The sequence below is a fragment of the Capricornis sumatraensis genome, chromosome 7, assembly GCF_032405125.1.
Source record: "Capricornis sumatraensis isolate serow.1 chromosome 7, serow.2, whole genome shotgun sequence".
In the NCBI taxonomy this organism is placed as follows: Eukaryota; Metazoa; Chordata; class Mammalia; order Artiodactyla; family Bovidae; genus Capricornis; species Capricornis sumatraensis.
Genome location: NC_091075.1, coordinates 86,466,656 through 86,488,855, shown reverse-complemented (window position 1 = coordinate 86,488,855; position 22,200 = coordinate 86,466,656). Strand labels below are relative to the sequence as shown.

Genomic DNA, 22,200 nt, shown 5'->3' with positions numbered 1-22,200 from the left:
TAAAGGATATTCCTGTTCAGTTCTCCCATAGATTAGATCCTCCCAGACCATCCATGTTCATCACAACCCTGTCATTGTTCAGTTAGTCCTTAGAATCTAGGCCCTGACATTAGGATGGAGACAGGCTTTGCCACATCTTCGCACTTCCACAAAATTTTCCCAAATATCAGTCATTCGCATTCCACTTTCATTCTTTCCATTATATTTTCAATATATTTCAATATGAAAAGTGAAAGTGAAGTTGTGTCTGACTCTTTGTGACCCCGTGGACCATAGCCCACCAAATTCCTCTGTCCATGGGATTCTCCAGGCAAGAATACTGGAATGGGTTGCCATTTCCTTCTCCAGGGGATCTTCCTGACCCAGGGATTGAACCCAGGTCTCCCACATTGCAGGCAGATGCTTTAACCTCTGAGCCACCAGGGAAGCATATATATTTCAATATATTACTGTCTTAATATTTTTCTTTAAATTGATTATTTATTCAAATAAATCTGTCCTTATCCTGTGCAACATCACCTATAAAAGTCACAAGTTTAAAATCTCATCATCTTATTAAATAGATGTTTTACACTTTAACCTCTGAGCCACCAGGGAAGCCCATATAACACCAGTGGTTCTCACACCACATAGTTCCTTGGTCCAAAATGTCAAGCTATCATTATTTATTTGTTTATCATATTAATGATATCATTTGGTTCACATATTTTTTTCCTTATAGTTCCATTCTGTTTTCTTTTCTTCAAACTGTCTTATTTCAGATGCTCTTCATAGACATTATAGATTACTTGTCTTATAAATAGGGATTATGGGTTTAAGAAGTGTGAAAGAGTCCCAAAACCTATGTTCTAGTGCCAATTCCTCCAATATCCAATTTGAGGATTTAGCAATCTCTCTGAGTCTGATCATGCTAGAACGAGAGGAGTGTACCAGAAGCCCTCACTCTTCGAGGCTCATATGATTTGAGGCACATAAACCAAATATAAGGTATTAGTTCATTTACAAAAACAAAAATATTTCAGAACATCTAGTATCATGAACCATTGGAGAAGGAAATGGCAACCCACTCCAGCGTTCTTGCCTGGAGAATCCCAGGGACGGCGGAGCCTGGTGGGCTGCCGTCTATGGGGTGGCACAGAGTCGGACACGGCTGAGGCGACTTAGAAGCAGCAGTAGCAGTATCATGAACCAGAAACAAAGGAAATAGTAGTCAACTATAGTACAATTCTGAATTTTTAAAATAGAAATGTAAAGTCAAAGGCCAATGAGAACTTCAATGGTACTTTTTTCTAATTTTTTATAGAAAAATTATATTCAAATTGTTACTAAGTGCAATAAGGGCTAACTATGAATTCCAGAAAAACATATTCTATACCAAAGCTATGTGAAATTGAGATTCTAGTGTTTAAGTTCTATTTGTTTGTAACATACAACTCTTTCTCAAAAGGCCATCAATTCTTGGTAGAAGAACACATTCACTGAAACCATGGATGATTGCCCTTATTATTACAGCTGTTGTGTTGGTTCTAGCAGTAATCATCGGTCTCCCTGTTTATTTTTTAGTATTTGGTAAGAATCTGGTTGCATTATTTTGAAAATTTAAAGATCTAGACAATTGATTTTAAAGTTTTAATATTTTAGAAATCCTTTTCTAATATTTTCAAATGTAATTTTCATTGCAATAATAGTTTATATAGATGTATACATATGTTGTATAATTCGATATTTATTTGCATAAATTTGTCTACATTTGGGAAATGTAAACATTTATGTGTAAAAATTACTTCTAGCATTTAAAATTTGACTTGGTTCATATAATATTTTCTCTCAAACAGTGCAGTAGAGTCATATCATATGCTTTGTATGGTTTAATAATATTTAGTGTACTGAGCAAAATATTATTTTAGTAGCAATTCTAACTTTGAGGTCAGCTTTTTTAATATAATACATTCTACTATTATTATTAATTAACAGCTTAAATTTATAAGTTACCACTAACAGGTGGTAATTGTGTCAGGATACAACTGACAACAATGTGACTATGAGAATGTGTGATCTTAATAAAGATTAAACAGCTACAGCTGTTGTGTTTAATTCCCAACAACTTGTCAGTTACAGGAGTTTTCTGCATATCATCCCTTCTGATAGTTACACAACTCAAATGATCCATTTTTGTTTTCCTTTCCAGATCAGAAGGTTCATTATTACCAAACTTCCTTCCAGATCCCTAGTATTGAATATAATCCTGATTTTTCAGTAGAACATTCAAAAAATAGGACAGACCTGAAACGAAAAATCAGTAATGAGGTAAGTCTGAGCTTTTCTGCCATCATTCCTACCCTGACAATATTATTATGAGGGAGTTTAAATTATAATTAGAGGCAATTTGAGAACATACAAAATTGCAGTTATATTAGGGTTGCCAGAAAAACAAAGAATGCCCAGTTAGATTTTAATTTCAGATTTTCCTGAGTATATATTTCATGTTTATACTAAAAAATCATTGTTTATCTGAAATTAAAGCTTAACTATATTTTTCTTTGCTAATCCTGGCAACTCGAACTATCTTAGGAAGATTGGAACAATACATTGGACAAAGGATAATTGTACCATATGCTGAACAACATAAGCCCAAGAGATAAACAGGTAGCTCAAATACACAATATATATATATATATATATATATATATATATATATATATATATTAGATTTATCTGGAGACATAACTTAGTTAGGTACAAACATCACCACATACAATATAGTAAGCACCTACTGTGTGCATGACCCGATTTAGGCAACTTATACTGAACATTTTATTTCTGAAAATATACCACAGAAACACACAGACTAGCTCTTTCACTGAAGACTTCAGTTTATACACAGATTCTACGGAATATAGCATTGACCAAAGATGGCAGATCTTTGCCAGGTTTAGAAATACATTTTTAGATCTTTCCCAACCAAAAGCAGAAGCTGATAAAATGAGTTGAAGGATGCAACTGGGTGGGATCGGTGTGCCTTTCCAAAAATACATTCTAAGCAAATACTTAGGGGGAAAAAAACTGGTGTAGAATATATACTATTTTATTATATGAGTCTAGGTAAAGATTTGATGCCTTTTTCTTGATAAGTATATTAATTTTTAAAAAGTGTTCCCCAAAATAAACATTTTCCTCCTCTTCCCCATTTACCACAGTTTCAAAACACAGCCTACAAATTTTCACCAAAGCCTAAAAAGTTTATTTTTAATCACACTCATGGGGATGATAATTATGTTTGAATGATAGTGGTTGTTAAGTCCATTCATAGCAAGTTTTCAATGAAATTCAGTCTCTGTACTGGCTGTTGAAATATATGACTTCATTCAACTCATTATCATTCATCTTTAACCAGGTGATAATTTATTCAAATACCAACATTCAGTTGCAGAGATGACCTTTATAACCAGATGATGCCCAAATGAGCTTTCTGGGCATAGCTGTAAACAAACTTAGAAGTAAATGCTATTTGAATCACTGTACATTTTATACAAGCATTTTTGTAATATACTGAAATGTGCAAAATTCATATTTAACAAAGTTCTACTTTTTTTTTTCTTTTCTCAGCTAGATGAGATATTTCAAAGATCCAGTTTAAATCATCATTACATCAAGTCTCATGTTTTCAATGTTAGGTAATTATAGCTAATTACTTTGATGAAAAGGCAACTTTGTATTATTTAGTTTTTCTTCAATTATTTGCTTTCTGGATATGATATAAAAAATTAAGATATAATGAGAGTAAAAATAAGTTAATATTATTGCATTTAATTGTTATTTCTCCTTTACAGAGTACATTTAGGGAGAGTGCTGTAACTTGGGTAGTGATGAAATATATTCTAGTGGCTGTCCTTTAAAAGTTTTTTGTATTTCAGTTAAAGATTCTTACAATCATTAAAAACTCCTCTCAGTTTTACTTACATTTTAAACAATAAACAAATATAATGGATTTTTTTAATCAAGAATAAAATACAAGGTTGATGAATTTAACAAGTTCTTTTATTTGTCCAGAAAAAAAAAGGATTTTACCATTTTCAGATACTCTCCCCTCCCTAAACATGATCAAGTTTTACAAACTAGGAGTAATTCAGGTATTAACACCTATATGATACAGAAAGGGAAAACATCCATGACAATGAAGAGTATACAATATTTATGTTGTATTTTCTTGAATATATAACTATATTTATGTAATAAGTTATAAAATAGTAGTTACTATGCTACATCCTCACTCATTTATTCTGATATTTTTGTTTTTCAGGCCAAGTAATAATGGTTTGAAAATAAACATATTGCTCAAATTTCAGTTTACCTCTAACAATGCAGACACAATAAAAAGAGAAGCTGATAGCATTTTGCATCAGAAGTTGAAATTAAATGAAAGCTTCTTGAAGATAGATACTTCATTGCCCTATCTTAAAGGCAAGAAATACCATTTTTCTTTCTTTGTTACAGTTTATCATTTTAACAGTCTTCTCATCTACAGAGAAATCTTTATTTAACCACAAAATTAAATCACTTTTATTTGTAAGTCTCTTATTTACTTGATAATAAACAAATCTCCACACGATCAACACTTCCTTTGGTTAGCATGGACACAATTGTAAGACAAGGATAATATGATAATCCAAATAGAGTAGTATGTCCTACTGTTTAAAAAAATTTTTAGTGGAATTTTTTGAACTAATTAAGCATTGTTGTTTTTGTTCAGTTGCTAAGTCTTGTCTAACTCTCTGTGACCCCATGAACTGCAGCATGCCAGTCTTCCCTGTCCTTCACTATCTTCCAGAGTTTATTCAGATCCGTATCCATTGAGTCTGTGATGCCATCCAACCATCTAACTCTGCTGCCCACTTGTCCTCCTGCCCTTAATCTTTCCCAGCATCAGGGTCTTTTCCAATGAGGTGGCTTTTCACATCAGGTGGGCAAAATATTGGAGTTTCAGCTTTAACACTAGTCCTTCCAGTGAATATTCTGGGTTGATTTCCTTTAGGATTGACTGGTTTGATCTCCTTACTGTCCAAGGGATCTCAAGAGTCTTCTCCAACACCACAATTCAAAAGGATCAATTCTTTGGTGCTCAGCCTTCTTTATGTTCCAACTTTCACATCTGTATGTGACTACTGGAAAAACCATAGCTTTGACTATATGGACCTTTGTTGGCAAAGTGATGTCTCCGCTTTTTAATATGCCGTCTAGGTTTGTCATAGCTTTCCATCCAAGGAGCAAGTGTCTTTTAATTTAGTGGCTGCAGTCACTATCCACAGTGATTTTGGAGCCCAAGAAAATACAATCAGTCACTGTTTCTACTTTTCCCCCATCTATCTGCCAGGAAGTGATGGACCAGATGCCATGATCTTAGTGTTTTGAATATTGAGTTTTAAACCAGCTTTTTCATTCTCCTCTTTCACCCTCATCAAGAGGCTCTTTAGTTCCTTTTCACTTTCTGCCACTAGAGTTGTATCATAGGCATATCTGAGGTTGTTGATATTTCTCTCAGCAATCTTGATTCCAGCTTGTGAGTCACCCAGCCTGGAATTTCACATGATGTACTCTGCATAGAAGTTAAACAATCAGGGTGACAATATATAGCCTTGACATATTCCTTTCCCAACTTTGAACCAGTCTGTTGTTCCATATCCGGTTCTAACTGTTGCTTCTTGTCCTGCATACAAGTTTCTCAGGAGACAGATAAAATGGTCTGGTATTCTCATCTCTTGAAGAATTTACCAGTTTGTTTTATCCACATAGTCATAGGCTTTAATGTAATCAATGAAGCAGAAATAGATGTTATGCATGTGATAAAAATCTACTCTCTCTTACTGATATGGTAATATTTAGTACTTGGGTCTTTCTGATGCAATACTCTCTCCAATCTGAATTCAAAATGTAAGAATGGTCTGCACACAGATATCACAGTATGTGAGGTACAGCATGATTTGGCTCCAGTGAAAAGAAGTCTGATATTTTTTCTTGTACTCCCATAACCTTTTCTAGGCATGTAGGATAGGACTGGCCTAGGGAATCAAAGGAAGAGAAAAATGACACACCCTGATAGTACCTGTCTCAGGCATAAAGACACCATCTTATTTACATCAGACATATTTCTAGTTGATGAATGTTTGGGGCCTGAGATTAAACAAAACTTATTATAATTTGAAGACTACTGTTAGCCTTCTATAAATTAACTTTGAAATGTTCATATTTTACCAGACTAAGGTGTGAAATGAGATTAAAAAGCTAACAAGTTACCAATAAGTCTTCTCTTGGTACTTTTTTTCCCCAAATTGTTTAGAGGGCTAGAGCAGATATACTATAATATGTTAAAGAGGAGAAAGGCATCACAGATTTGACTAAAGAAGAAAAACTGCTTGAAGATAAAGACATGAAGTCTCTGTAAGTGATGTTCAGCATTCAGTTCTGCTAATCATGCAAACAGAATAGGGTAGATTCTGAATCTAGTGCACTGGGTTTAGACAGCAAAAAAAGATTTCCTGAAAGAAATATTTTGTTAAAGAGGTGTAGGTATGTACAAAATTTTAACTTCAAAAAATTTAGATTTTGACCTCCCATTAAGACAACTGTTAGAAGCTGAAACCCCATCATTTCTGTGTCTGTCCCCCACTCTTACCCCCACTCTGTGATGTTAGTGGGTTTAAGTTGTATACAGAGTTGCTGGATCAGGGTGGGGGGACTGGTCCATGCAGGCATCTGCTGGTGATGTATATCCAAAGATTTTCAGCTGCCTGTCTAGGCAAATTACTGTTAAGACATTCCTCATTCCCACAGGAAGGTCTCCTAAGAGTCATAATTTATCCTGAGACACTTCTGTCCTTATCAGGGTGCTTGAAAATTAATTCATATATTATTTTTAAGAATGTACTTCTCTGCAAAAGAGTGATAAGTCCTTGAATACAGGAAATGTGTCTTCTGCAGACATAATCACCTTCAGAAGATTAGCACAGAACTCAGTACAGGACAGGAACAGGGTATTTGCAAAACGTTGTGTCTTTAACTCTGTAAGCTAACTCAGGGTCTCGAAAGTGAGCATGAAACAAAAGTTGTGCTTTAACATTAACAGACACCACAGAACACTGAGGAACCTGGAATCCTTCCTTTCCTCACTTAAGAGTTTTACAACTATGCTTTAGAAAGTAAGAGGTTATATATATAACATTTAAAAAACAAAAGTCTCACTTTATAGGGTAAGAGAACTCAGTTAAATACATATGATATAAAGAGAAAATGCATGGAATGTACACCAGGAAGGACGGTAGGTGGTAGTGAAGAGAAACCAAGACTTAGAAACCAGAAGACCTATGTCCTGGCAGTAACAGTTGTAGCCTCCGATAAATTGTTGGACCTCTGTGTCTCAATTCCTGTTTCGCAAAATGAAAATACTAAGTGAAACTTATTCTTTAGGAAAACGTAAAAATTTTGAAACGTACAAGAACAAGCAAATTAGTGTAATGTATTATTAAATGGATTTTCTCTGATATCTTTAACAATGTTGATCCTGAGAAGTTGGAGAATTGATTAACCTGTCTTTTAAAAATAGAGAGCTTGTTAACTAAACACACAAATGATTCCAAAACACAAATATTGAATGAGTTATCTGAGAATATCTTGATTCCAGCAGAAATCAGTTAAGCTTAGTCTTTTAAAGTTATTTTTTACAGGATTATGATAAAGCTCAAGGAGAAGCTTTGAGTTTAGTTTTCAACTAAATTTTGTTTTGGGTAATGAATAGCTAAACTTGGAAAGGAATGACAATAAATCAAAAATTCTAAAAAGCTGATTTTCTAAATATCATGCAATTCATAAAAAAGAATGCTTTTTAAAAGTCAATTTTAACTGGAGGATAATTGCTTTACAATGCTCTATTTCTGACATGTAACAACATGAATCAGCCATAAGTATACATATGTTCCCTCTCTCCTGAACCTCCCTCCCACCCCTCAACCTATCCCATCCCTCTAGGTTGTCACAGAGCACCAGGTTGAGCTCCTTGTGTTACACAACAACTTCCCGCAAGCTATCTATTTTACATATGATAATGTATATGTTTCCATGCTACTCTTTCAATTTGTCCCATCCTCTGCTTCCCTTACTGTGTCTACAAGTCTGTTCTATGTCTGAGTCTCTATTTCCACCCTGAAAATAGGTTCATCAGAATCATTTTTCTAGATTCCATATATATGCATTAATATATGACATTTGCATTTCTCTTTCTGACTTACTTCACTCTGTACAGGCTCTTTGTTCATCCACATCAGTTCAACTGATTCGAATTCATTCCTTCATTCCTGGCTGAGTAATCATTGTATATGTGCATCTCAACTTCTTTATCCATCCATCTGTTGATGGACATCTAAGTTGCATCCATACCATGGCTATTGTAAATAGTGCAGCAGTGAACACTGGGGATGCATGCATGTGGAGAAGGCAATGGCACCCCACTCCAGTACTCTTGCTTGGAAAATCCCATGGACGGAGGAGCCTGGTGGGCTGCAGTCCATGGGGTTGAAAAGAGTCAGACAGGACTGAGCGGCTTCACTTTTACTTTTCACTTTCATGCATTGGAGAAGGAAATGGCCACCCAGTCCAGTGTTCTTGCCTGGAGAATCTCAGGGATGAGGGAGCCTGGTGGGCTGCCATCTTTGGGGTCACACAGAGTCGGACATGACGACTGAAGCAACTTAGCAGCAGCAGCATGCGTGTGTGTTAAGTTGCTTCAGTAGTGACTGGACTCTTCATGAAACTATCTCACCAGGCTCCTCTATCCACTGGATTCTCCAGGCAGGAATACTGGAGTGGGTTGCCCTCCCCTTCTCCAGGGGATCTTCATGATGCAGGGATTGAACCGGCGGCTCCTGCTTTGCAGGTGGCTTCTTTACTAGAGATACTAGGGATGCCCCGAATATTGGAGGTACATAAGTCTTTTTAAATTTTAGTTTTCTCAGGGTATATGCCCAGAGCCTTTGACTGTGTGGATCACAATAAACTGGAAAATTCTGAAAGAGATGGGAATACCAGACCACCTAACCTGCCTCTTGAGAAATCTGTATGCAGGTCAGGAAGCAACAGTTAGAACTGGACATGGAACAACAGACTGGTTCCAAATAGGAAAAGGAGTACGTCAAGGCTGTATATTGTCACCCTGCTTATTTAACTTCTATGCAGAGTACATCATAAGAAACGCTGGACTGGAAGAAACACAAGCTGGAATCAAGATTGCCAGGAGAAATATCAATAACCTCAGATATGCAGATGACACCACCCTTATGGCAGAAAGTGAAGAGGAGCTAAAAGCCTCTTGATGAAAGTGAAAGAGGAGAGCGAAAAAGTTGGCTTAAAGCTCAACATTCAGAAAACAAAGATCATGGCATGCAGTCCCGTCACTTCATGGGAAATAGGTGGGAAAACAGTAGAAACAGTGTCAGACTTTATTTTGGGGGGCTTCAAAATTACTGCAGATGGTGACTGCAGCCATGAAATTAAAAAACGCTTACTCCCTGGAAGAAAAGTTATGACCAACCTAGATAGCATATTGAAAAGCAGAGACATTACTTTGCCAACAAAGGTCCGTCTAGTCAAGGCTATGGTTTTTCCAGTAGTCATGTATGTGAGAGTTGGACTGTGAGAAGGCTGAGCGCCAAAGAATTGATGCTTTTGAACTGGAGTTGGAGAAGACTCTTGAGAGTCCCTTGGACTGCAATGAGATCCAACCAGTCCATTCTGAAGGAGATCAACCCTGGGATTTCTTTGGAAGGAATGACGCTAAAGCTGAAGCTCCAGTACTTTGGCCACCTCATGCGAAGGGTTGACTCATCGGAAATGACTCTGATGCTGGGAGGGATTGGGAGCAGGAGGAGAAGGGGACGACAGAGGATGAGATGGCTGGATGGCATCACTGACTTGATGGGCGTGAGCCTGAGTGAACTCCGGGAGATGGCGATGGACAGGGAGTTCTGGCGTGCTGCAATTCATGGGGTCGCAAAGAGTCGGACACGGCTGAGCGACTGAACTGAACTGAACTGAACTGATGGTAGTTTTATTCCTAGGTTTTTTTTATTATTGTTGTTTTAAGGAACGTCCATACTGTTCTCCATAGTGGCTATATTCATTTATATTACCACCAGCAGTGCAAGAGTTTCCTTTTTCACACATGCTCTACAGCATTAACTGTTTATAGATTTTTTGATGATGGTCATTCTGACTGGTGGGAGATGATACCTCATTGTAGTTTTGATTTCCATTTCTCTAATAATAAGCAATGTTGACTATCTTTTCATGTGTTTATTGGCCATCTGTATGTCTTCTTTGGAGAAATGTCCTTTTAGGGCTTCAGTCCATTATTTGCTGGGCTGTTTAAAAACACCCTTTTTTTATTTGTTAATTACTTCATATTTCTCTGTAATATCTTACTATTTTTCCCTTACCTCTTTTTTGTTGTTGTTGTATACTCTTCAAACATCAAACTTTTTATATTATTTTTGAAGAGAAAGATAATTCAGACTTTCTACCAGCATGTTTGATAGGCTTTTAAATTATTATTTTGAAATAATTATAGATTTACATGAGGTTGCAAAGAAATTTATAGAGAAATCTCATGCACTTGCACCCTTCCCCAAGCCTTCCTTAATGCAGTACATTAAACCAAGAAATTCAAATGGATACAATCCACAGAATTTATTCAGATTCCATAATAATATATGAACTAATTTGTGTGTGGATTTGTATGTATCAGTTCAGTTCAGTTCAGTTCAGTCGCTCAGTCGTGTACGACTCTTTGCAACCCCATGAATCGCAGCAAGCCAGGCCTCCCTGTCCATCACCAACTCCCAGAGTTTACTCAGACTCATGTCCATCGAGTCCGTGATGCCATCCAGCCATCTCATCCTCTGTCATCCCCTTCTCCTCCTGCCCCCAACCCCTCCCAGCATCAGAGTCTTTTCCAATGAGTCAACTCTTCTCATGAGGTGGCCAAAGTACTGGAGCTTCAGCTTTAGCATCAATTTGTATGCATAGCTCTAGGTAATTTTATCACGTATTGTATAACTACCACCAGAATCAATATATTTAACTGTAAAATGTGAAGGCTCTCTAGTGTTACTTCTTTAATGCCACACCTATTTCCTCTATCTATACCTAGCCCAACTACCACTAATCCATTTTTCATCTCTGTAATTACATTATTGTATAGATTTCAAATAAATAGAATTATATACTTGGTATCCTTTCGGGATTGACCATTTTTGTTCAACATATTTTGCTTGAGGTTCATCCACCTTATTGTATAAATAGTTTGTTCCTTGTTATTGCTAGGCAGTTTTCATAGCATTCCAGTTTGTTTAACCACTAATTTGCTGAAGAGCATTTGGGTAGTTTCAAGTTTTTGGCTTCTACAATGAAGCTTCTGTAAACATTCATGTCCAAGTTTCTTCATGAAAATGTCTGCATTCTTTGGGATAAATGTCTAAGAGTACAACTGCAGTTGATAAAAACATTTTTAGTTTTGAAAAGAACTACCAAACTATTTCTAAGAGTGGCTATACCATTTTGCATTTCCTATTATGTGAGTTACCCAGTTTCTCTGCATCTTTGCCAAAATTTGGTGTCATCACTATTTTTCATTTTAGCCTTCCTGATAGGTGTGAGGTGATATCTACCTACACCCTCTTCTGTTTAACTTACATTTTAATAAATTGATGTGGGATTAATTAATTAGATGTAGTCATCCATCATGGCAAACAATATCCTTCCCCATGCCAATGATTTTATAATTATGAACAGGATTTTCCCAGAGGCCACATATGGTCAGAAGAAGAGTTTAATCTATGTCTGGGCCTCTACTTTTTGTAGAATTTTATTTAAATTAAGAATTTATTGACTCTTCAATTCCTCCTAAATAGAAGTATTCATGTTGTGTAGACAGAGTATTTAAATTATAATTGTTGCACTGCTGACCAATCATCTTGTTTTTTCCCACAGCTATGAAGAATGTACAAGCAGAGCATATCCTGAACAGCTGTAAGTTCAACATTATTATTGAGATGCACATAAATCAAATTCTTGCCTGTGTGCTCAGTCGTGCCCGACTCTTTATGACCCCATGGACTGTAGCACCAGTCTCCTCTGTCCATGGGCTTTTCCAGGTAACAATATTGAAGTGGGTTGCCATTTCCTCCTCCAGAGTATCTTCCCCACCCATGGATCGAACCCACATCTGCTGCCTTGGCAGGCAGATTCTTTACCATTGAGCCACCTGGGAAGCTCATATAAATCAAATAATAGAACCCAAAACACTTCTGGAATATCACTATTCCCATATAAACTTTTTCCCAGAAGTATATAGCACCTTCTAATGGACACATAATTTAACTCTCCCCAAGGGGAAAGAATTACTATTAATAATTGGAATTGTCTATATGGACATATTTGCTCTACTGCAAAGAAAGTTTTGCTGATGACTTTTTTTTTTTTTTTACAATCCCTTTTCATTTTATCTTATTTGTTTTTATTTGGCTCATTTTGTTAAAGCAGATTTTTCTTAGAATTTAATGACATCCTCTAATTTTAATATGTGAACTTTGACATGTATGCTATTGTAGCGTAATGATTTTTTGTAACATTAGAGAAGTATTTTAGAAGAGTAAAGATGGTATTTTTCTGCTATAAGTACTGTACATTTCACACTCAAAATTGTCAAAAATCACTCGGGTAAACTTCTGCCTATAAAAATGTAATTCAGAAAATATGAAAAAAAATGTAAAGTGAAATTGCTATAAGATGTATCAAATATTTTTTTAAGTTAATCCTTTTTTCAGTGTGAATAATTATTATTCTGTCATGCAGTTTTGATTAATTTTTAAGGTAAGGCAAGGTTACATTTCCATTTTAATGTGTCAAACATACTCACACACATTTATAACTCTGGAAATAACCATCTAATTCCCTCTGACAGGTTGCGGTTTAGGGAGGGAGTTCCCATCCATGGAAAGAATTGCCGATGGTAGTGTTGCAAAGAAAGCTGATTGGCCTTGGCAAGCCAGCCTGCAGGTTGATGGCATTCATTTCTGTGGAGCCACTTTGATTAGTGAGGTGTGGCTCCTGACTGCTGCTCATTGCTTTGATTCGTAAGTCCTCACCTGTGCCAACCTCTCCATATATAACAGAGATCACCATTTCATCTGCTCACCTTCATATCCTGTAATTATTATCCCATTTTCATTGGTCATCTTAGACCCTAAAATGGTATATATAATTGTCCAGCAGACTTAGAAGGAGTAACAATTACTGCAGAATAGGAAAAAATCAGAATATTTTCAATTCCAACTGAATATAGATTCTCTAACAACCTCAACTTTAAAAGCAAGTTAACATCACCAAAAGTTAAACACATACACACACACACCAGTTTTCCTGAAATATACTGTGCATTTCTTAAAATAAAACTCAGATAATAGTATCCCAACCCTCAAACTTACATCTGATTTTCCCACATGAATATCTGGTGCTGTGCTTTTATTATTTGTATGCTTTTTGGTGACTTAACATATGGAACACTTGGGGATACTAAAGAGATACAATAAACCTATTGAAATTCATATAAAATGGGAAAATATTCTAGATAAAATGTTTACTGAAAAGGAAGGATGTGAAAACAATATAAAAGTGGCTCCATCTCTCTCTCTTTCCCTCTCTCTTTTCTCTCTCCTTCTCTCTCTCTTTTCTCTCTCCATAGATATACATACATTTATGTGCACAGATATGAGTACTTATGTGTGTGTACATGTGGGTACATATGTCTAATTTTTATTTACTTGTATACTCCTCAACTAATCTGAATTACTTTTACAACCAAAACTGATGATAATAAAGTTTCCTTTAAAAAAATTACGAACTTTCCCTCAAGGAGAGTAATTTTAAGCTATTTTAGAATGAGGAAGAATTATCAGCAAAATGAAACAAAGCAGTCCCAGGGAGAAGCCACAAATAAAGAAAATGGGAGGATCCCAAGTAACTACTACTTTAAACAATTTGCCCTTTCCCACCATTATGTCCATGCTCATTCAGAGTCCTGGGCAACTTCTGATCAGAAATGACCTAAACCAATTATAATCCTTTTAATATGTGATCAGCTATGAAAACCCCAAACGCTGGACAGCTAGCTTTGGAACAACTCTAAGCCCCCCACTAATGAGACGAGAGGTGCAGTCGGTTGTCATTCATGAAGACTATGCTGCCCATAAGCATGACGATGACATCGCTGTGGTGAAGCTCTCCGCCCCTGTCATATTTTCGGATGAGGTGCACAGAGTCTGTCTCCCAGATGCTACTTTTGAAGCCTTGCCTGAGAGCAAAGTGTTTGTCACTGGATGGGGAGCTCTAAAAGCAAACGGTGAGTATCTCAGTAAAAATGTACAAGTGAAAAAAGAAAACTCATCCTCCATTGGAATGCGTGCATGCATGCTAAGTCACTTCAGTCATGTCCAACTCTTTGTGACCCTCTGCCAGGCTCCTCTGTCCATGGGATTCCCCAGGCAAGAATACTGGAGTGGGTTGCCATTCCCTCCTCCAGGGGATCTTCTCCCCCATTGGAAGAGATATAAGATACAAAATCAAAAGAAAGAAAATAGATGAAATCAAGACGTCACATGAAAAATATGGCTGAAACAAGATATAAACCCTTGGTGATAAGGTTTATATCACCCTGTATCAACAGGGAAGCTTGGCATGCTGCAGTCCATGGGGTCGCAAAGAGTTGGACATAACTGAGTGAGTAAACTAATGGTAAATTCTGAAAACTACTATTAAACAGTGCCTGTATGTATTATCTTTTTTATGCGGTATTGGAATCTATGTAGCTATAGCTTTCCTTTAAAAAAAAAATGACAACCTACTCCAATATTCTTGCCTGAGAAACCCCATGGACAGAGGAGCCTAGCAGACTACAGCCCATGGGGTCTCAGAAGAGTCAGACACAACTTAGTGACTAAACAACAACTTTCCATATAATGTTATTCTTTCTTTTGTTGCCTTTTGTACACAGAGATTGTTATGGTTGATGATTCTTAAAGGATGTAACTTTGTGAATACTAATAATGACAAGCTTTCTGTAATGTACAGAAATACAGTTAAATGGAAATACCTTAAGCAAGCAATTTGAATGCTGTTCTTGATGCTAAAAATTAAAGGAGCCCTTTGTATCCATGTATCTATGAAAGAGTTTTTGGGCCTGAGACTTTATAAATTTGACAGAAATAACATTTTACTACACTTAATAATATACAATAAACTGCAAAGAGAGAACTTTAGAGCCTGATTTGAGTTTCCAGTTCCCATGTCTCTTGGTGGGATTTATTACATATAATTTAATCTGCTCTTGAATTTCTGACTCTTATAGGCTTCCCTGGGGGCTCAGGGATAAAGAGTTTGCCTGCCAGTGCAGGAGACACAAGTTCCAACCTTGGGTTGGGAATATCCAGTGGAGAAGGAAATGGCAACCTAATCCTGTATTCTTGTCTAGAAAATCTAATGGACAGAAAAACCTGGTGGGCTCTAGTACATGGGGTCACAAAAGAATCAGACAAGAGTAAAATACAAGCAACAATATAGACTCTTATAATGGCATTACAGTCTTGTTTGTGTCCTTGCTCAAAGTATAGCTTATATCTGAGTCTTTATCAAGTACCAGTTAGTATTTTCCAGCAATAAGATTTTTAAATTAACATATATATATATATATATATATATAATAATGCTGTTGCACACTTGCTATCAGTTCAGTTCAGTTCAGTTCAGTCAGTAACTCAGTCGTGTCCGACTCTTTGCCACCCAATTAATCGCAGCATGCCAGGCCTCCCTGTCCATCACCAACTCCCAGAGTTCACCCAAATTCATGTGCATCGAGTCGGTGATGCCATCCAGCCATCTCATCCTCTCTCATCCCCTTCACCTGCCCTCAATCCCTCTCAGCATCAGGGTCTTTTCCAATAAGTCAACTCTTCACATGAGGTGGCCAAAGTATTGGAGTTTCAGCTTCAGCATCAGTCCTTCCAATGAACACCCAGGACTGATGTCCTTTAGGATGGACTGGTTGGATCTCCTTGCAGTCCAAGGGACACTTAAGAGTCTTCTCGAACACCACAGTTCAAAAGCATCAATTCTTCAGTGCTCAGCTTTCTTCACAGTCCAACTCTCACATCCATACAGGACCACTGGAAAAACCATAGCTTTAACTAGATGGACCTTTGTTGGCAAAGTAATGTCTCTGCTTTTCAATATGCTATCTATATTGGTCATAACTTTCCTTCCAAGGATCAAGCATCTTTTAATTTCATGGCTGCAGTCACCATCTGCAGTGATTTTGGAGCCCAAAAAAATGAAGTCTGACACTGTTTCCACTGTTTCCCCATCTATTTCCCATGAAGTGATGGAACCAGATGCCATGATCTTCGTTTTCTGAATGTTGAGTTTTAAGCCAACTTTTTCACTCTCTTCTTTCACTTTCATCAAGAGGCTTTTTAGTTCCTCTTTACTTTCTACCATAAGGGTGGTGTCATCTGCTTATCTGAGGTTATTGATATTTCTCCCAGCAATCTTGATTCCAGCTTGTGCTTCCTCCAGCCCAGCGTTTCTCATGATGTACTCTGCATAGAAGTTAAATAAGCGGGGTGACAATATACAGCCTTGATGTACTCCTTTTCCTATTGGAACCAGTCTGTTGTTCCATGTCCAGTTTTAACTGTTGCTTCCTGACCTGCATATAGGTTTCTCAAGAGGCAGGTCAGGTGTTCTGGTGTTCCTATATCTTTCAGAATTTTCCACAGTTTCTTGTGAGCCACACAAAGGCTTTGGCATAGTCAATAAAGCAGAAATAGATGTTTTTCTGGAACTCTCTTGCTTTTTCCATGATCCAGCGGATGTTGGCAATTTGATCTCTGGTTCCTCTGCCTTTCCTAAAACCAGCTTGAACATCTGGAAGTTCACGGTTCACGTATTGCTGAAGCCTGGCTTGGAGAATTTTGAGCATTACTTTACTAGTGTGTGAGATGAGTATAATTGTGCAGTAGTTTTTTGAGCATTCTTTGGCATTGCCTTTCTTTGAGATTGGAATGAAAACTGACCTTTTCTAGTCCTGTGGCCACTGCTGAGTTTTCCAAATTTGCTGGCATATTGAGTGCAGCACTTTCACAGCATCATCTTTCAGGATTTGAAAGAGCTCCACTGGAATTCCATCACCTCCACTAGCTTTGTTCATAGTGATGCTTTCTAAGGCCCACTTGACTTCACATTCCAGGATGTCTGGCTCTAGGTGAGTATTCATACCATCGTGATTATCTGGGTCATGATGATCTTTTTTGTACAGTTCTTTGTGTATTCTTGCCATCTCTTCTTAATATCTTCTGCTTCTTTTGGGTCCATGCTATTTATGTCCTTTATCAAGCCCATCTTTGCATGAAATGTTCCCTTGGTATCTCTAATTTTCTTGAAGAGATCTCTAGTCTTTCCCATTCTGTTGTTTTCCTCTATTTCTTTGCATTGATCACTGAGGAAGGCTTTCTTATCTCTCTTTGTTATTCTTTGGTACTCTGCATTCAAATGGGAATATCTTTCCTTTTCTCCTTTGCTTTTTACTTCTCTTCTTTTCACAGCTATTTGTAAGGCCTCCCCAGACAGCCATTTTGCTTTTTTGCATTTCTTTTCCATGGGGATGGTCTTGGTCCCTGTCTCCTGTACAATGTCAAGAACCTCAGTCCATAGTTCATCAGGTACACTGTCTATCAGATCTAGTCCCCTAAATCTATTTCTCACTTTCACTGTATAATCATAAGGGATTTGATTTAGGTCATACCTGAACAGTCTAGTGGTTTTCCCTGCTTTCTTTAAGTCTGAATTTGGCAATAAGGAGTTCATGATCTGAGCCACAGTCAGCTCCCGGTCTTGTTTTTGTTGACTGTATAGAGCTTCTCCATCTCTGGCTGCAAAGAATATAATCAATCTGATTTTGGTGTTGACCACCTGGTGATGTCCATGTGTAGTCTTCTCTTGTGTTTTTGGAAGAGGGTGTTTGCTATGACCAGTGCATTTTCTTGGCAAAACTCTATTAGCCTTTGCCCTGCTTCATTCTGTACTCCAAGGCCAAATTTGCCTGTTACCCCAGGTGTTTCTTGACTTCCTACTTTTGCATTCCAGTCCCCTATAATGCAAAGGACATCTTTTTTGGGTGTTAGTTCTAAAAGGTCTTGTAGGTCTTCATAGAACCGTTCAACTTCAACTTCTTTAGTGTTACTGGTTGGCGCATAGGCTTGGACCACCATGATATTGAATGGTTTGCCTTGGAAATGAACAGAGATCATTCTGTTTTTTGTGAGATTACATCCAAGTACTGCATTTCGGACTCTTTTTTTAACCGTGATGGCTACTCCATTTCTTCTAAGGGATTCCTGCCCGCAGTAGTAGATATAAGGGTCATCTGAGTTTAATTCACCCATTCCAGTGTTTACACTATACACTTACTATAGTATAGTGTAATTTGTAAACATTACTTTTCTTTTTTCTTTTTTTTTTATTTTTTAATTTTTGCTTTATTTTACTTTTCATATGTACTGTAAAATAAAAAAAATTGTATGACTGGCTATATTGAGATATTAACTTTAGTGTGGTGGTCTGGAACCAAACTTGCAATATCTCTAAGATATGCTTATATAGCTGTGTGCTTTGTCAAATGATGAGGCAGATTATCAGATAAGGTAAGGTAAATTGTCACAGATTATCCCAGGTGGTGAGGAATCCCAAGTTTAAATCTAACGTTATCCTTCATGTAACTATGTGATCACAGCTAAGACTCAAAACCTGGTGAACTTTGGTTTCCTCATCTGAAAAAAAGAATTCTCACACCTATCTTTGATGATGGTAGCTAGGATTAAATAAGACAGTAGGAGTCAGTGTGCCAAGCATGGTACCTAGCACATAGGAGATACCCTAGAAATAAAACTTGAATCTGAACACTGTCATCAAGTCCAGAGTTATATTACCTCTAGAAATATGTTTTATCACTGGTTCATCATTTGCAAGAAATAATAGTTAACTGTCATAAGCAATAATATGGAAATTCTTCATCTGTTTATTTTTTTCTCTTTAGGTCCCTTTCCCAATACTCTGAGAGAAGTTGAAATAGAGATCATAAGTAATGATATCTGTAATCAAGTTCATGTATATGGTGGAGCTGTATCATCAGGAATGATATGTGCTGGATTCTTGAAAGGAAAACTAGATGCCTGTGAAGTAAGAATACATTTACATCTAAAAAATGAATCTGTTACTAGAGATGACTTGACTGAACATAGACTAATGTCACTTTATATGACTCTACGACATTAACTTTGTGGAGGAGAGAGAATAGGAGAGTATACAGGGTTACATTTAAAACAGATAACCAACAAGGACCTACCATATAGCACAAGGGACTCTGCTCAATATTCTGTAATAATCTAAATGGGAAAAGAATTTGAAAAAGCATAGATACATGTGTATGCATAACTGAATCACTTTCTTGTACATCTGAAGTTAACACAACATTATTAATCATCTATAGTCCTATATAAAATTAAAATTTTTAAAAATGAGAAAAATTTGAAAAAGCAGGCATGACCAGAAATTTTTTTAAAAAGTTACAGGGAACAGAAGAGCCATAATAAATAGTCCTTGTTTACTATTATCTAGTGCTGTGCTTAGTCGCTCAGTTGTGTCCAACTCTTTGCAACCCTATGGACTGTAACCCGCCAGGCTCCTCTGTCTGTGGGGATTATCAAGGCTAGAACACTGGAGTGGGTTACCATGCCCTCCTCCAGGGGATCTTCCCAATGCAGGCGTTGAACCCAGGTCTCCCACATTGCAGGTGGATTCTTTACCATTTGAGCCATGAGGGAAGCCCAGAGCCATGTGTAAAGAATAATCACCAGCTGCAAACTGGTGGGCTCTGATTAAACAAGATAACAGAAACCAAACCAGAGAGATATACAATCATTACTTCGAGCCATAGTCAGACTTTGTAGTTATGTACCTAATCCCTCTAATTGCAAGGCGCTGTGGCCTGGGACCTGCAGATGTCTCCATGGCCAGTAGAGCATCATCCCACCAGTGCTTGAACCTTTGAACTTAAATAGTGTACATCCCATAGAATTATACTACTTAAGAGAGAAAATATCTATACATTCATTTTAAAGTGTTACCTCACAAATCACGTACTAATTAAATAAATTACATTTCCCTCAACCTTCAGTTCAGTTCAGTCACTAGGTCGTGTCTGACCCTTTGCAACCCCATGAATCGCAGCATGCCAGGCCTCCCTGTCCATCACCAACTCCCAGAGTTCACCCAAATTCATGTGCATCGAGTCAGTGATGCCATCCAGCCACCTCATCCTCTGTCGTCCCCTTCTCCTCCTGCCCCCAATCCCTCCCAGCATCAGGGTTTTTTCCAATGTGTCAACTCTTCACATGAGGTGGCCAAAGTACTGGAATTTCAGCCTCAGCATCAGTCTTTCCAATGGACAACCAGGACTGATCTCCTTTAGGATGGACTGGTTGGATCTCCTTCCTAACAGAGAATTAATTTTAATCATTAAGCATTTAAAGATAATACATTGTAAAGTAGGGCTATTTCAAGGACTGAAAATAAATAATTAAACTTTCTACCTATAGCATTTGAAACTGAATCCAATGGTTTAGTAATTCTATATATGAAATAGACTCAGCTCCACAAAAAAAGGAATCTGTTGAATAGAGACTTGTATCTGAGTTTATTCCATAAGAGAGCAGATGTTCTCATTCTGTTGGTCCATGCTCCCTTGCTTCCTTCACCTCTAGTACACTAAAAACCTAAATTAGGATTTAGGACTTTGGGAAAGAAGTTCAGGACAATTGTTTTTGGTAGACCAGCAGGACTGCTTTTGGTAGACCAGAGTTCTTACTCTCTGTCCACTGGGCAAGAGAGTGTACTAAGATGTGATGGGAAGAGAGTTTAAAGGCACAAGACTCTAAGAATCCTGCCTACTTCAAACAGAATCATCTCTCTTATTTAAAAGAAACATCTGGAAGGGGTTTCCATATAATATTTCTTTTAAGTGAATAGATTCATTGCTAAAAGATAAAATTAAAAATCATTTGTGAAAGGGTTAAATACCTCAGGGAAGTCTTCTTGATTGCTACACTCAAACCAGTTCACTTGGGAGCAAAATCCTGTGTGTAATCAACAACGCACATTTATTTGGAATGTCCTTTGCGTAACTTTCTCCTCTCAAACCTATTGCTACACAGTGATACAGTGCCTCAGACATCTTCCTATCACCTGGTGGAACAAGGTGGGGATTCAGATTGAAAGCATGAGATTATTCCGACCTAACAGATTTAGGAGAGGCTTCATGGCAGAAGTGATACTTCAGGTCACATTTATGTAATAAATGGATGCTTAGACCTAGGTTCAGTTTGTGCTGTCTGCTGAGACCAAGCAAAACTAAAAACTATACAAGTATAAAACTGAAACCTCAACTTTAGTCACACTACCTTACAGAAAGAGACATTAATAGAGGTAAACAGACATAATCAGATAACAGATAATAAGAACCTCAACTATCAAATTAATGGTGAGTAAAAACAGAATTTGTTTTTCATATTTCAACTTAAAATATTAATTTATTAGACATCCAGATTCTGATGAACTTGTATTTCTGACACCCCTTTATTTATCACATTGATCTTTTTTTTTCTTCCCACTTGCCAGGGTGATTCTGGGGGACCTCTGGTTATAGCACGTGATGGAAATATCTGGTATCTTATCGGAATAGTAAGCTGGGGAATGGACTGTGGAAAAGAAAACAAGCCTGGAGTCTATACCAAAGTGACTCGTTATCGGGACTGGATTAAGTCTAAAACTGACATCTAATGTAATAACCGCCTTTACCTCCAAAATGTAAATGCTATGTGGCCTCTGGCAAATCATGTTTAGTATGTGCTGCTATGTATATCGTCATCAGATTCAAGATGCAAATAAGCCTGATCTGACAACTCTCCTCTAACATGTGAGGAAAGGCTTTCTTTCACATCACCTGAAGTGTCTCACTGACCACAAGCATATACCATAGTGTCAACTCCA

The 22,200-nt window shown here is 37.2% G+C and overlaps 1 protein-coding gene across 1 annotated transcript; it reads left to right on the top strand.

Moving 5' to 3' along the window:
* The first annotated feature begins 808 nt into the window (after positions 1 to 808).
* Positions 809 to 21,990, top strand: LOC138081834 (transmembrane protease serine 11G-like). Its single transcript, XM_068974954.1, has 10 exons — positions 809 to 926; positions 1,411 to 1,569; positions 2,189 to 2,307; positions 3,607 to 3,674; positions 4,301 to 4,461; positions 12,034 to 12,072; positions 13,007 to 13,178; positions 14,184 to 14,443; positions 19,190 to 19,332; positions 21,829 to 21,990. Exons 1-10 carry the CDS (start codon positions 809 to 811, stop codon positions 21,988 to 21,990), a joined length of 1,401 nt encoding a protein of 466 aa, XP_068831055.1.
* The last annotated feature ends 210 nt before the right edge of the window (positions 21,991 to 22,200 follow it).

Excerpts from the sequence above, each read along its gene's own strand:
- LOC138081834 (XM_068974954.1), top strand. The coding sequence starts at position 809 with ATGGGTTTAAGAAGTGTGAAAGAGTCCCAAAACCTATGTTCTAGTGCC. Across the intron at positions 1,570-2,188 it reads TGTTTATTTTTTAGTATTTG|ATCAGAAGGTTCATTATTAC; the intron begins GTAAGAATCTGG and ends TTTCCTTTCCAG. Across the intron at positions 14,444-19,189 it reads GGGAGCTCTAAAAGCAAACG|GTCCCTTTCCCAATACTCTG; the intron begins GTGAGTATCTCA and ends TTTTCTCTTTAG.